We start from the raw sequence: 17,209 nt of genomic DNA on the forward strand, positions 1-17,209 counted from the left end.
TCTCACACTGCTATAAACACCCTAGACTGGGTAATTTATAAAGAAAAGAGGTTTAATTGACTCATAGTTCCCCATGGCCAGAGAGGCCTCAGGGAACCCAAAATCATGGAGGAAGGTGAAGGGGAAGCAAGGACCCCTGAATTGAATTTTTTATTTTATATTCACTCATTTAAACTGTCACACATAGCTAGTGCTACCCTACTGGACAGCAGAAATCTTCACATGACAGCAGGAGGGAGAGCTGCTAGCAGGGAAAATGCCAGATGCTTATAAAACCATCAGATCTCGTGAGAACTCACTCAATACTACAAGAACAGCATGTGGGAACCACCCCCATGATCCAATCACCTCTGTCCATTGACACATGGAGGATTATAGGTCTCTCCCTCGACACGTGGGGATTACAATTTGAGATAAGATTTGAGTGGGGACACAGAGCCAAACCATATCAACTGGTAACACACGGATAAGCATACATTTCTCTTGAAATGTACAAGCATGCATTTCAAGAGAAGCTTGACATGAAGCTTCTTGACATGAATATTATTCACAAAAAAATGAAGAAAAGATAAATGAAGAAAACCAACATGTATTGAACGTACTGAAAGCTTATTATGATTCATGTTCTGGACAGGTGCAGCATCAAAGTCAGTGCTATCCCTTGGCAAGTCTTTCTGCTGCTATCCACTACATTATCCACTAACTAAATATAGCTATTGAGGACTTGATATACAGCTGGTGTTACAGAACAGTTGAATTTTTTATTTTATATTCACTAATTTAAACTGTCACACATAGCTAGTGCTACCCTACTGGACAGCAGAAATCTAAGCAGATGTTCATGGAAATCCTATGAGGTGGATATTATTTTACAAAGATGCAGCTGAAACTTAGAAAAGATTAAGTAACTTCCTAAGATTGCACTGTTGGTAAATGAAAGAGGGTGATCTAAACTCAGGTTTACTGACCTTAAAGCTCCTGCTTTTTAATACTATGTTTTGACAGCAGCAACTATCAGGCACTACTAGAGGTTCCTTAAGAAGCAAAGGCAAAAAGCACAACTTGCTGTGTGCATAAGTCTCCTGCCTGGAATACTGGCTCCTCCCATATATGATGCTCTTTAATTCCATCTCTACCTCTCATCAACATACTACTAACTTCTGAAAACACTTTCCATTCTCCTCAAATACCTCTAGTTTTTTCTTTTTCTATACTCTGCCATCTCACCCCTATGTCTACTATGACCAACACTGACCACTTCTGACTCTTGATTTTGACAATTACTTCCATTCCCCCAACTTAACCTTTTTCTAAGCAGTGACTCTCACACGACATGCTTATTCAGTCCGCAGCTTCAGCTCTGCTATACTGGTCATGCTCTGGCCTGAACCCTCAATTGGTTTTGACAAGAGGTCAAACTTGTCAACTTTGACCCTCAACTTCGTTGGACAAGAAGATATAAATAAAGGTAGAAACACTTGGGGATTTCTTGAGAACTAGTAGCTCCATCTGACTAAAGGAGAATCACAAGAAAAAGTTACAGATTAAGGTAAAAGAAGACTGTGGATGGCTTTAAAGACCATGATAAGAAATGTGAAATTTTCTACTGTGTCTATTAGAGTGTCACTAAAGGTTTCTTTTTAATGTAATGAAATGTTCTAAAATAGTGGTGATGGGTACAAAACAACTATGAATATACTAAAAACCAATAAACTGTATGGTGTGTGAATTATATCTGAATAAAGCTAGCGAACTCTATGATATGTGAATTATATGTCAATAAAGCCATTAAAAAAGATAATCTGAGGAAGGAAGGCATTGGAGGCAGGGTGATTAGGCAAGTAGTATTAATGTTTTAAAAACAGAGGTAATGACATCTGTGAGAATAAAAGAAAGAAGATAAAAGGAATTCACCAAAGAAGACACAGCGACGCTCCCCACCTTACCAAAAGAATCAGCTGATTATAAAAAGAAAGGGTATACATGTATGTCACATTTGTACCTTTAAAAATTACTTTTTCTACAGCAGCACTCAGTAACATAGCATTACAATTTCCAATGGGTCCACTGCAGTGAGGCAATGTTGTTTCCTACAATTCTTTGTTTTTAAAGAAAACGATTCATTACACACTAAAACAACAACAACAACAACAACAAAACTTGCTCAATGGTCACTATGCTAGAAGTATTATATTAGGAATGGGTAAAAAAACCATCCAAGATAAGACCCCTGACACACACACACACACACACACACACACACACACACGTCCATTGATGTTGCCAGGCATAAAGCATAACGAAGAAATGATTATGAGTTCTTTTGAAAACAATACTTATGATGATAGCACTATCTAACATTCATTGAACACTTACTGATATGCCAGGCAGTTTGCTAACTGCCTTATATTCATTATTGCATATAATTGCCAAAACATTCTAGTGAGGTAGGTGGTATTATCCTCATTTTACAAATAAGTAAGTCAAGATTTTGGCACATAAGTTTTTCCTCACATTATTTTAAATGAATTGCTTTATACTTATTTAAGGAAAACTCGTATCTATGTACCGGATTTAGATGGGGACTGAAAAAGTGACCCAAATACTAATTCCTATGCGTGAAAAACTGAGGAGATAATCTATGTTTCAGCAAAACACAAAAAAGTGGAACTCTGCAAAGCTAATATACTGAGTAGTTTATATTACTGCATGGGATTATAAAATATGTAATAGAAATACATTATGCCAAATTCAAGCCTGATAAAGAGTAAATAAGGTGAAAATACTAATTTATAGTATATATCTAAATACTCAGCTGAAAGATATAAAAAATATTTAATTAGGAAAAAAAGTTTTTCTTTACATATTTTATACATTCCTGAAATACTAAGATTTATACTGTATTCCCTTAGAGATACCCGTGCTTTCTCTGAAGGAACGAAAAATGGCAATGGATCACTCCTTGTAAGCAACAATATCTCTACTTGGTTTTTCAAATAAAAACTGGTAATAGATTTTATTTATTACCATGAGGGCATACACATGTGTTTCCCAAAAATTATTAGAACACTGCCTCAAAATTTCCATAAAATTATATATAATGAAACAGCAGACATTTTGAGCAAACTACAGAAATAACTCATTTGATTAAAAATCCTATCCAGTTTCAAATTTGTTTGTTGTAAACTGTCAATAATTAAAAGCTGTAACCCATTCATACTAATAGAATACCCAATAACAAAAGGAAGAAAAAGCTTGCATGCTGTCAAAAAAAAGTATCATTTCTATTTTTCCTGAAATATTATATAAATTATTTGGCATACAGCAGCCCCTCAAGTGAACAGTTCCTCTTGTACCTCCTTTTTTGCCTAGGCAATCCCCAGTTCTCTTACAGAAGCAAAGAAAAACCAAAAATCTTTGGGGAGAATAAATAATTCCATACCAATAAAACTACTGAGCATAAAAATATTTGAAGAGAATAATAAACAGTTTTTCTCTACATGCTCATACACAAACACTTCAAATGTCAAAACAGTTATAAAACAAGCAGATGATCTTCTAGCCTTATAGGGAGAGAAAAAAAGGAATTTAAATATATATATATTTTCAAAATGTATTTTGAAGCCAGGGAAAATAACCTTAATCTTTGAAGAAGTTGTAGTTCAGCACACAGCATCTCAAAAAGGTAATTATCGCTTTTGAACTATTTCTTAGTCTCAGTATTTAGCATTTTAGGCAAGTTCTCAACTGCCTTTAGACATCTTTGAAACTAGTCTCTTGTTTAATACAAAATAGGATGTCAGTTGATCAATATCCATTTGGCTTAAATTCATAAGTCCACAACCTCCCTTAAGTGGTAGAACAAACAGGTACAAATCCTGAAAATTTATTGTTTCTTTTTAAACTCCAAATGGTATTTGCAGATGCCAAAAGGCATTTTGAAATCACTCACCCTTACTTCAGTAAAAATGAAAAAGGGGGATGGGGAGGGAGGGAGAATCTCATGAGGCCTTGTATGTCAAGTTTTTGCCCAGAGCTAATTTTCATAGCTGTGTTATAAAACCCCGAAAATGGAGGTTTATAATGGAAATGCTGACAGACCCTCAACTATAGCAGCATGAATGGATATAATTAAAGGAAAGCTTTTGGCTACACCTAACTCCACAAATGAAAGACTGCCATTTTTATATTAACCTCAAATAACAGCAAGTGAGAACTTAAAATGTGATTCCAGAGAGGTAATGTGAAATGTTAAAGATGACTGCTAAAACTATTTGACATTCGAAGTTTTAAACATAGGCATTTAGTTAACATAACCAAGTCAGTATTTTCATAATGCTACTTAATCAGCAATAAAGAATGCTCTGGTGAGCCATCAGCTCCAGTTAGCAGAAAGAAGCATATGAAGTTATTATTTCTTAACAGCCTAGAGGGAACTGCTTTTCTCTTTAATCAGTGATCTTAGATCCTTCCTACCTATAATTTCTCTGTCATACAGTTGTAAAACTATTACCCAGTTCAACACACACACGCACACACTTTACACACACATTTTTGCAAGGACTGGTACCTATTCCCACCTGAATTTGAAAACAGAAGAGATGGCTAAGGTAAAGTATTTCATTATTTCCCTTGTCAGAGATGCAGCCAGGAATAAATATCATCAATCTATATAATCCATCTTCCTTACCTAAACCCAAATTCAAATAACTTAGCTCTGCTCTTAACTAAAGGGGGCGGCGAGCTTATGCTTTAATTTTTAACAACTATCCAAAATGTTTTTGACCCGATAGTATTAACAGTATATGGCATATCTAAAAAACTACTATCAAAAAATCTTGAATGAAGTTCCAGATTTGGGGTTAAGAAATTAGGAATACATCTCCATAACTGAATACCTAAATAACTTTTTCTTGTTTCCTGTCCAACTCTTCTTCCCTTCTTTCTTTATTTTTAAGGTAAACAATCCTGAATGATCTCTTGGGCCCATCTCCAATAAATCCCAAACTAAAGGCTGGACTGCCTTGATAATATTTGCCTTGGAAATGCTAAAAATTGATGGGATAAAATGAACCTATCCAAGTCACAGTTCCTTTTATTACACACAGTAATCTGTTTGCAAATTACTAAAGTATGTTAGTACCTAAAATACAACAGCATTAATAAAGACTTGCATATTGCTGCACTATTTTTATTCATACATTGACCTTATACTTGTATCTGTTAAAACTGCTGATTTGGGCAATATAAGCTGAACATGATTTGATGGGTTTTTTATGGCGATTGTTTTCAATCATAGTTGACAGCATAAGACAAAACCAAAACAGACATTTGTGAAAGGAATCAAATGTTATCAACATAAACATCTGATCCTTTTTGCACAGGCTAATCCTGAAGGCCAATAGCACAACCCCCTAACACCTACTCACACTCCAGAGGACAGCAAACTACAAATTGAATCCAGGTGCAGTTAAAAGAAACTCTTCCTATCAATGTAAACTTAACTTCACTTTATATAATTGTCATTCTTCATCATCCTTTTTTGATTTCTACCTCTGTACTTCTGAATAGTGTCCCATAGACTAACAGATACATCATAACTCACAATATATTTGCAAGAAATATTTTTCTAACACTCCTGAAATAACTTTGGCTTTAACACTAAAGGATTTCTACTAAATTGAATTTAAGGAGCAAAAATTTGTTTTTATCGCAAGAAGTGAAATTTAGAGGGTTGGAATAGTGCTAAAAAATCAAAGACAAATTATTATAAATAAAATGTGATATACTTGTCTCCACACCTCTCAAATCATTTTTTCCAACTGACTCATTAAAAAAAAAAAAAAACTTACAAAATAAAAAGAAAGTAATCAAAAGTCCCCAATAAGCAACTACCCATTTTTTTGTAGCAAAAACAAAATGTAAAAGCACTCAGAATTATACAAATAGTGGTAATAATTTCCGGTTTGCAAATAAGTTTGCAGATTTCATTCATTCAATTATCTCTAATCTTTTTTTTTTTAAATGTAGTGGTATGGTTAGTTTTGGTTTAGTTATCTGTAAACTTATAAAGACAGTATAAGCCATTCAGGTGATGGTTACACTAAAAGCCCAAATTTTACCACTACACAATATATGCATGTAACAAAACTGCACTTGTAACCTCTAAACCTGTAAAAATAAAAAGAAAAGAAAATTAAGTAAGTTAATTAAAAATATAGTGTAAGAAGGCAGCTGTGGTATAGTTGGTTAAGAGTCTGAGTGCCAGTTCTGAAATTTAAATGTGTTATTTTAGATGAGCCACAAAAAAGTCTGTTTCCATTTTTTTCACCTATAAATAGGGATGGCAGGATTAGTAAAGAATAAAGAAGACAGTATTTATAAGCATTAAATCTTTCAAGAATATAAGAATTATTCTTGTGTTTCTAGTTACTATTTTTAAAGAATTACATACCAAGAAAAGTTCCAGTTAGGAGATTCAAGATAAGATGAAGTTGGTGAATGAATGTGAAATAGAGAAAAGAGTTCCTCTCTTTTTTGCTTTCTTTGTATTTTTATTTTTAATGTCTATCCAGCCTTCAAATTAAGTCTAATACGCCTATTACCAAGCTTCAACTGACACTGTTAACAAACTTCTGTGTTTCATTTCTTACCTTTTTTTTTTTCTTTTTGAGACGGAGTCTGCAGTGGCGTGATCTCGGCTTACTGCAACCACCACCTCCCGGGTTCAAGCAATTCTCCTGCCTCAGCCTCCTGAGTATCTGGGATAACAGGCACACACCACCATGCCCATAACTTTTGTATTTTTAGTAGTGACGGCGTTTCACCATGTTGGCCAGGCTGGTCTCGAAGTTTTTTTTTTTTTTTTTTTTTTTTTTGAGACCCAGTCTCGCTCTGTCACACAGGCTGGAGTGCAGTGGCAGGATCTCGGCTCACTGCAAGCTCCGCCTCCCGGGTTCAGGCCATTCTCCTGACTCAGCCTCTCGAGTAGCTGGGACTACAGGCACCCGCCACCACGCCCGATTAATTTTTTGTATTTGTAGTAGAGACGGGGTTTCACCCTGTTAGCCAGGATGGTCTCATCTCCTGACCTCGTGATCCGCCCACCTCGGCCTCCCAAAGTGCTGGGATTATAGGCATAAGCCACCACGCCCAGCCTTATTTCTTATCTTAGAATGCTTTTCTAAATACACTCCATACAATGATCTAAAAATGAGAATGGAAGCTTTTTCATACATTATCAGTCAGAGTAAAAACTGGTACAATGGGTTTTTTTGGTATGAAATTTGGTAACATCTATTCACATTTAAACTGCACATACACCAATTCATTCTTAAGAATTAATCTATAGGTATACTTCCACAAGTACACAGAAATACATTTACAAAGATGTTAAATAAACATAAACTGGTAAACAATACACATTTCCATTATTAGCAACTGGATAAAGTTTGGCACATCTATATAATGAGACAGTAAATAGTCATTTAACAGAATTAGGTAGGTTTTCATGTTTTAACATGAAAAGCTGTTCAGGAAATATTAAATAAAACAAGGAATTTGCAAAACAAAGATCATCTATTTTGTGTTTTAAATATACGGCTGGGCACAGTGGCTCATGCCTGTAATCCCAGCATTTTGGGAGGCCGAGGCGGGTGGATCACCTGAGGTCAGGAATTCAAGACCAGCCTGGCCAACATGGTGAAATCCTGCTTCTATTAAAACATAAAAATTAGCTGTGCGTGGTAGTGTGTGCCTGTAATCCCAGCTACTCAGGATGCTGAGGCAGGAGAATTGCTTGAGCTCAGGAGGCGGAGGTTGCAGTGAGCCGAGATGGCGCCACTGCACTCCAGCTCGGGTGCACAGAGTGAAACTCCGTCTCAAAATATATATGTATATATTCTATATACACATATGTGTATATTGTATACACATATGTATATTCTTTATACATATATGTATATATATAAAAATACATATATAGTGTGTGTATATATATGTATGTAGGTAGGAAGGAGATATCTGGAAGGTTCTATAGAAACCATTTTATTTCTATGGATTAGAACTAGAGCAATGTATCTCAACCTTAGCACTGCTGAAGATGGGCGACATAATTCTTTGTTGTAGGAGTTGTCTTGAGCACTGTAGAGTGTTCAGCAGCATTTCTGACCTCACCAGTGCTGTTCCCCTAGTTGTGACAACCAAAAATGTCTCCAGGCATCCAAATGTTCCCTGGGGGACAACTCGCTCCCAGTTGAGAACTACTGAACTAGAGAATGAAGAAGTGAAGCTGAGGAGACAGATTTACTTGTCACTTTATATCTCTTTTGTCCCCCATTTGTACAAGGATAATATATTACACAAACAATATAAAGGTAATTTTAACAAAAACCAAAAAGATTGCCAGAAATTTTTAATTAACACATTAAATTTAAAGTACTTGTAGGATACGAACCTATGAGGAAAAAAAAAACTATGTAAGAAGCAATATAATTGTTAAAAAAATTAAAAAGGACTTATCTATTTTCAGAAAAGGCAGAAAGATATATGGATTCTGCTACTTTTTTCCCCACGACTGCCTCTTCTGAAGATGCCCATACTCTTTCTTCCTTTCTTATTCCTATGCTCTGACATCTTTTGGGGACTATAGTTCTCCATGACCAGGATGGCTTAGACCAACACCCTCCTCTTCCTTCTTGTTTTGTATATTCAGACAGATATATAGAGACAAACCAAAACTGATATTGGAAACATAAAAATTTCTAATTTTCCCAAGAAGCACAGGGAATCACTTAACATTTATTTAAAAACTGAAGAAATAAAACAAAGTTGGCATTTGGAAGAAGTATAAAACCTGCCATGAAAACACAGCATAGAATAAAGAAAATTAAGCTAGTAATAGAAATAAATTTGATAATAAATAAATCCCCAAAATTTGGAAATCTTGCCAAGCTTAGCACCTCTGAAAAACAGATGCAACATTTGTAATATGATATTAGGAGGAGGGAAGCAGTCTATTTATCTTTGGACATGATTTCAAATACAATCATTTTCTGTGACAGTGAGTAACTATACTGAGTGGTAGTATTTAACTTCTTAAGAACATGTACTTCAAAGGTAAAACTGCTATGTGAAAAGGGCCTAAAGGCAATAAATATCATAACCATTGTTCTTATCCACATCAAGTTTGTGTCTGAGTATATTTAACATATCTGCATAATTTTAGTGGATCTGAAAAACAGTAAGTTTTGTATAGGTGATTGGTGTTATTAATAGAATTATCTATGTTAATTTCAGAGCAAACTGGTTTATTTCAAAGAATTTGATGCAGCTAAGGCTATGACTTTGCTGCAAAAATTTAAAGAAAGTCACTTTTAAAAAATGGTGTAATGTGACCAAAACTTCCTTATGGGCACAAAATTACAAATGCTTCAGTAAAAGCTACCTCAGACATGAGCTCATGATCTTGCTCAGAATATCTGTAACGTATCTCTGGGTAATAATACACTTTTCTGAGAGGTAGCAGGGGAAGGAAGGGCTAAGAGAAAGCATGGCTCTCAGACTGCACCAGAGCTGCTCTTGGCTTTAGTTCTGCATCTTGTGTTTGCATATAAGCTTTCTTTTGAAAAGCTATTGTTTGAAAAACAGCTTGAAAACTACAGGTTGAGCCTCACTAATCTGAAAATTCAAAATCCAAAATGCCCCAAAATTCAAAATTTTTTGAGTGCCAACATGACACTACAAGTGGAAAATTGTATCTGGCCTCATGGGATGGGTTGCAGTCAAAACTTTGTTTCATGCACAAAATTATTCAAAATGTTGCATAAAATTACATTCAGCCTATGTGTATAAGATGTATATGAAACATAACTGAATTTTATGTTTAGACTTGGGTCCCCTCCTCAAAATATCTCATTATGCATATGCAAATATTCCAAAATCTAAACAAATCCAAAATCCAAAACACTTCTAGTCCCAAGCTTTTCATATAATAGCATTTTAGTACACGGATATATTCAACCTGTACTGATTTATGCCCATGTAGTAGAAAACTAAATCCTTCCTCTACATTTGGATTTCATGTGTATTTGTATATATGCATATATATAACTTTAATATAAAATCCACATAAGTAATTATATAAAACAAATCATAAATTAGCATACGACTGAAAACCATACCTGATTCTGGCCAGAACAGCTTGTAGAAAGCTCAATACTGTCCTAAGTTCAGATTCTCGACATGCTCGCAGAAGCATACTAAATCCATCATTAAGCAGTTTTTCATGGGAAGGATACAAGCAATAGCTGGTCTCAAACACTTCTTGAACACCATCAATGTATATGGAAAGAAGTGTCCAGATAGTCTGTCTCTGTACCATTTCCTCATTCTTAGACACCAAGAATTCCTTTGCTTTCTCCCGGAAAGCACATGAAAATTTCTCAGCCAAAACACCAATGTCCAGATTTTTCTGGGCATACATCAAGAGGAAGGCCATGTGACCCTTCCAAATGAGGGCTCTCTGAGACGTTACAAAAGCAGGCTTGAGGAAATTCAGGAGGTCTAAAACATGACTTGCAACATCTTCTACCTCTGCAACAGCTGCTAACAGTAGAAAAAGGCTAAAAAAGTTCTGTAGACCAACTTCAGTTAGTTCTTCCATTCTTTTTTGATGGAATTTTGAATATATTCTGTAAAACATTAAAAAATGCTTTAATAAAATTGTTTCATTCACAAAAATCTGTATCTCTTAAAAGAAAATTTGTTTCAATACTCATAACAATCTCATTAAATTTTAAGCTAATTCTTCATTTTGATGCTGCCTTGTCACTTTTTTTACTTAGAAAACACATAATGGCCCTACCTTGAAATTTCCCAATGATGCAGCAAATCACCTGTAAGTGAATCAAAGGATTCAATGGCTTTCCCCAAAGGAAAGTAGAAATGTTTTCATATAGTACATGGCTTTTCCTTTTATTCAAGTCCCCCATCACCTTTCTTTTCTTATTTTGATTAGTAAATAAGAAAGAATATATAATCTTTTAAATACAATTTGATATGCTTTTACAGAGATCTTAACAGGACAATTTTATGTAACAATTTTCCTTAAACTCTTTTCTCCCTGCACCCCCTCACGAACACTTGCTCTTATTTTACTTATACCTTAAGACAATGCAAGGCGTTAGAAAAATTCTTTGTAGCCATCTGCAAAGAACTATGCATTTAAAAATCTCCCATCAATACTATTTAATACAATAGTTGACAAAATAGTACAATAGATAATAATATAGTTAATAGTTGACATTCTTTTCTTTCATCAATTAAGGGATTAGAATTGAAAACAATTCATCTGAATTCCTACTTACGAATTAAGTTGTTGTTGGTTTTTTGTTTTTTGTTTTTTTGAGACGGAGTCTCACTCTGTTGCCCAGGCTGGAGTACAGTGGCGCAATTTAGGCTCACTGCAGCCTCCACCTCCCAGTTTCAAGTTATTCTCCTGTCCTAGCCTCCTGAGTAGCTGGGATTGCAGGCATGCACCACCACGCTTGGCTTTTTTTTTTTTTTTTTTTTTTTTTTAGTAGAGACAGAGTTTCACCACGTTGTCCAGGCTGGTCTCAAACTCCTGATCTCAAGTGATACGCCCACCTCAGCCTCCCAAAATGCTGGGATTACAGGTGTGAGCCACCACACCTGGCCTTAAGTTTTGCAACTTCTATAACTGGCTTATTCAGGGCAGAAATGAGTAATGCTCATGAGAGTTAAATGTTTATAAATACTTAAAAGCTGACAAACTCTTAAAAGTAAAAATCTGTTTAATTATCTTTGTATTGTCTACTACTATCCCCACTATAGTGCTTGACATATAGTATGTGTCTAATAAACAGACTTGTTATTGAATAAATTCCAATGACTTCTTTAGCCATAAAGTTCTGAGTATTATGTCTTCCATAAAATTGCTTAAGATTCAAAAACAAACTGTCAAATAGAACAAAATAAAAAAAAAACTGTTTGAGCCATGTGATTCTTGTAGATTTAATAAAGAAGCTGCCATTTAAAACAGTATATGATAAATAAAATATCCAAACCATATCACCATACCCTTGTAAGAATTACTCACTGTGGGACTCAAACAGGAATTTCATTAAGTGATTCTTGAGAAGTCCCTACCTAGTATTCTCTTCCCTGAGAGGTCTCAACAAATAATCTGAGCAAATGGTAGATGGTGGTGTACTGCACAAAGAAGGCTAAGAAAAGAGCTAATATAGGCAAAGGAAGTAGAAAAAAGAAAGACAATTTAAAAGTATACTCATTGAACAAGCAAAACTCTCAAAAGAGACAGAGAAAACAATGGACTAATGTGACCAAAGTTTATTTTATCAGAAATGAAAACAGCATAGTTCCCAAATGAGAACATTAGTTATCTGGTTCTACTATACTGTGGTCAGTTCTCATTTAAAAAACAAAACAAACCAAAAAAACCAGTGCTTGCGAACTGCTGGGCTCAAAGAACACAAAAGTTTTATATGTTGAAACTATTACCTACCAACGTACAACTTGAAGATGTTTGTTTCTATCACTTTTAATCAAATGCATATAATGGATTACCTAGTAACATTATAACTAATTAAGACTCTAATCCCAAGTAAACATAACAAAATACAAATAGTAACACCTATCCAAAGATATCAGTGCACACTCATGACAGAAGATACTGCATATACCTTCCTTTGACTTGTTTCCAAGGATGAGGGCCATTGCTCTTCATTGCTTTTTTAACAACTTTTGCCAGAATACAAAGAAAAATAGTGTAACTACTGCTGGATTTATATAGTTCCTGATCTTGTTTATCACAACAGCAAGTCTTCACCATTTCAAGCATAGACAAGGGTGACTTCATGGTATTAGCAAGGCCTTTAAAAGGAAGCCAAGAAATACTGAAGGAACTATTCTAAAAGGGGGGGAAAAAAAGATAGAAAACAATTATTAGTCTCTTAGTAAATAAAATGGTAAGCTGCAAATCCCAGTTAGTTGGTTCATCAAAAGTCTGACTCATCTTAATCACAAAAACTACATGAACACGATTCCCTAAAATAAAAATTCCATGAAAGTACAGAGCATCAAGAGGTGTCCAAATTTTGGATTGTCCCCCAAATGTGTTTTTAACAGTTGATTTGTCCAAATTAGGATACAAACAAGATCCATACATTGCATTCAGTGATATGCATGGTACTGTGGGCTCTTTTATTCTTTAAGTTTCCCAATGTTTTTGTTATACCACTTGTTTTTAATATCAGGTCATTTGTTGTATAAAATTTCCCATGTTCTAAATTTAGCTGCTTGTATGGCTCTAGTGTTAATCTTTTATCCCTTCCCTTTTCTGTAAATTGGTGGCTATATCTAGAGGTTTCATCAGATTCATGTTGACTTTTTTGACAAGAATCTTTCATCAGTAGTACTAAGTAGTTCCTATTGCATTTAGTAAAAAGGCACATAAGTTCTGACTTTTTGTGATGTTAAAACTGGTCAGGTTATCAGCCTGGTCCACCCATTTTAGTGGTCCCACAAGCCTTTTACTTAACAGTTTTTGTAGCATTGATGATCATTGCCCAGATGCCTTATTTCATTAAATGTACAAAATGGTGACTTCTAATTCTATCACGTTTTCTTAATTAACTCATCAGAAATCTGATTACTCTAAAATATAGTTTGTATTTTCTTTACAGTTTTCAGAATTAGGTGTTTCTTTTTTCAGAGTAACTTTTTACAAAGAAGCATAAACTCAGAGATTTAAACATATTTAATATGTTTTAATCTATTGCAGTCATTATTCTTTCTTATGCTCAAATTTTCCCATTTTCTGGGCAATGGATGTTCCTTCAGGTTGGCTCCTGTGTCCTTCTGACATGACTCTAGCTTAATTTGATACTTTTCCTGCTTTCTGGTATGACAAGACACCCTAGACTCACCCTGGACTCTTCCTGCCTCAAGACTACAATCAGTCATTTCTCCAACTAGCCTAGAATTATGCTTCAGAGAAGGGCATTTTTCTAATTTTTTAATAAGCTCCATTATCCACAAATCCAAACGTTATTTACTTGTAAATCTTCCATTACCATTTTCTATTTTGATTGAGAGGTTCACTAATTATTTACCCCAAACCCAAAACATCCCAAATTTCCTTTCTATATACAAAGTATAAATCCTTTAAATCTACCTTTAAAATTTTAATCTTCCAAACTCATCCTCTCCTTTCTAAATATATTGTCCCTATTTCAGTTCTCAGCCACAGTATCATTTGCTCATACAACTACAATAAACCACTAAGTTGTCTGTACCCAATTCATTTACACCACTTTCAGAAAAAAAAAAAAAAAAAAACTTTCTCAAACACATACCTAAGTCACATCCTCGCTATTTAGTGTCTCCTGAATAAACCAGAATTAACTGTACATTATCTTCAACCCTTCATAGCCTAGCCCCAGACTGCCTTCTCTAGTCTCTTATCTTCGGTCTCTCCATAGTTATCCGAGGCCTATAATTCAGAACTATTTAACATGGTAGGAACAGACCATGCTTTTTCATACCTCCATGTATTTGTCCATATTGTTCATTCTGCCTGGATCCCTTTTTCTTCTGTTCTTAAGAAAATTCTACTCATTCCCAAAGCCAAGTTCAAAAATTATGACCTCATGAAGTCTTCCACAAATACAGATACCGGGTTAGATACCCTCTCCTCTGGAGTTCCACATTTATAACTTTTTTCCCACAATGTATGTATACCCACCCACTAGTAGCCTATAAGCTACTCAAATGCCAGGATTGTTTCTTACTCAGGACAGCAGTGCCTGTTCAATGTGTCATGAGCAATCAATTATTATTAGAAACATTTATAAATGAAGATTTTATAAATATCTGATACATTTTAGCTACTTTGTTTACCCTTGCTCTCAAGAGAAAAAGGATACCAAATGCTGTCTCCCTTATGACAAAGCTCTACAATGTTAAAGATAAAACTATTCATGAGCTACTCCAATCTACTCTGAAAAAAATTAACTTTTTAAGAAAAATCCATAACTATTCATAATTAAACCATAAAGACATTCCTCAAATATGTACAAATTTTTAAAATTCCTGGAGCAAATTCATATTCTATTCACTCACCAGGTTCTTACTATAATATTCCCATAAAATGGTAACAATTGCAATGTTTGGCTCCCAGAAATCACAAAGTGTCAAACAACAGTGAAGATACGTTCGTAATTGTTCTTCTAGAATGACACCCTAAAAAATAAACTGAAGTTATGAGAAGGTAAATGGGCTCTGGCAATATAAACATTTTCACTTGATATTGTGCTGTATAACCTGCAGCTAAAAAGAAAATAAATATGCGTCACCCAATTATACCCATTCTCATATGCAGACTAGGTCTAAATCAACACAACACATACTTCCAAAAACATGTTTTAAACACCATTAACACATTCAGATAACAGAAGTCACATAACTCGACTTTTAATTCAATTATTGAAAAATTACAGGTGTTTCATAATTGAATGGTACTGGAAACCCAGAAACCAGAAAAGGAACCCAAACCAGAAAGAAGTGGCAAAAATGATGTAATGATTAAGATGTACACAAATCCAGAGTGCTTGGTCATACTTAAGTACTTGGTCAAATCTTTTTATAGGATTATAGGAGTTGTTCTTTCTAAAACCAAAGGATTGTCAGAGTACATCTATTTTAACCTTTTAGGAGATAACAGGAGGAAAAGTAAGTAGAAAAAACATAGATGCTTTTTCTATGACGATATAACCATGCATATATTTTTTAAATAACACACTGAATTCCAATCATTCAACAATTGTATTTAAAACTTACCACATACTAGGCACTGTTTTAACGTACTAGGCATAGGACAACAAGTAAGTCAGAGATAGCACATGTACTGGTAGAGCTTACATTTTTGGAAAGAAAAGAAAAGGACACTAAAACAAGATAAATTTGAACAGAAATAACTGCTGTGAAAATGAAACAAAGCAAAGTAATGTGGCAAAGTAATTGGTAAAGGATGAGCATCATTATTTTATTAGCTGCTATGAATGGAAAAGCCTTTTGAAGGGCTGCAATTGAACTACATGATTAAATGAAAGTCAATAAAGACTTGGAAGAAAAACATTCAAGGCAGAGAAAATGAGTGGAAAGTTCCTCAATTATTAGTAGGCTTGGTATTATAAAATTCTAGACAGGAAGACATCATATCTCATTTGAGGCTTTACTGGTCTTGGTAAGAAATTTGGATTGTATTTTAAATATGTTGGGAAGCTACTGGAAAAGAGTAAGCACAGAAGTGACATGATGTGATTGTTTCAAAAACACTGCTCTGGATTATACATAAAGAGTGAATAGAGGGGATAAGAAGAGATGCAGGGAGACCAGGTAGGAGGTGACTATGCGAAACTATAAGACTGAAACTTTAAAGATATGTTTGGAAAAAGATTCAGTGGGATTTGCTGGTAAATTACATTAAAGTATGAAAGGAAGAAGTTTCAGGTTTTGGCATAAGGAAATAGGTCAATGGTGCTATTTCCTGAAATGGCAAAGACTAAAGGAAGAACTTATGAGGTGAGTGTCCAGGGTATACAAGTAGAGCTATTAAGCAGATAATCTGACCTATGGGTCTAGAGTTAAGGGATTAAAGTCAGAGTTGCTGACATAAATTTGGGTCAATGATAAAAGGATCCATAACTGAGAGCCATTTGATATTACAACATTTTCATATGAAGCAAGTGGAGAATATATGCAAAAACAAGTGGTCAATGGAGTAAAAAAGGAAACCAGGCATTGCGGATGCCAAGAGAAGTACTTCAGAAAAACGACAATGGTGAACAGGATTGACCTCTGCTCAGAGGTTACAAAAAGAAGAAGTAAGAACCCTTGGAAGAAACAATATGGAAGTCATTGACGGCCTTCCCAGAGCAGTTTGGGGTTTGATGAAGACTATGATGAAGAAGCTCAACTATGGATGGCTGAGGACATCTAGGAGGTGAGGAAGTAAATATTTAAGTGAAAATACACAAACAATAAAGTCCTTGAACAGGTGAGAAGAGTTAAGATCCAGTGCATGAGGGAAGGAATTAGCTCTTGATAGAAAGTGACACTTCTAACATAAAAGAAGAATAGTCTGAGAGGTTGAATATGAAGCAGATGT

At 34.7% G+C, this 17,209-nt stretch overlaps 1 protein-coding gene across 15 annotated transcripts in view; it reads right to left on the reverse strand.

Moving 5' to 3' along the window:
* MMS22L (MMS22 like, DNA repair protein) overlaps positions 1-17,209 on the reverse strand; it is a 151,255-nt gene that overhangs the window by 86,117 nt on the left and 47,929 nt on the right. For all 15 annotated transcript variants that reach the window (XM_016956023.4, XM_518647.9, XM_016956024.4 and 12 more), the window contains 3 exons: positions 15,163-15,282; positions 12,723-12,949; positions 10,182-10,691 (listed from right to left, as the gene is read on the reverse strand). In XM_016956023.4, the coding sequence (XP_016811512.3) occupies positions 10,182-10,691; positions 12,723-12,949; positions 15,163-15,282 (857 nt within the window). The remainder of the gene's footprint in view (positions 1-10,181; positions 10,692-12,722; positions 12,950-15,162; positions 15,283-17,209) is intronic.

This window comes from Pan troglodytes, chromosome 5 (genome assembly GCF_028858775.2).
Source record: "Pan troglodytes isolate AG18354 chromosome 5, NHGRI_mPanTro3-v2.0_pri, whole genome shotgun sequence".
NCBI classification, from domain to species: Eukaryota; Metazoa; Chordata; class Mammalia; order Primates; family Hominidae; genus Pan; species Pan troglodytes.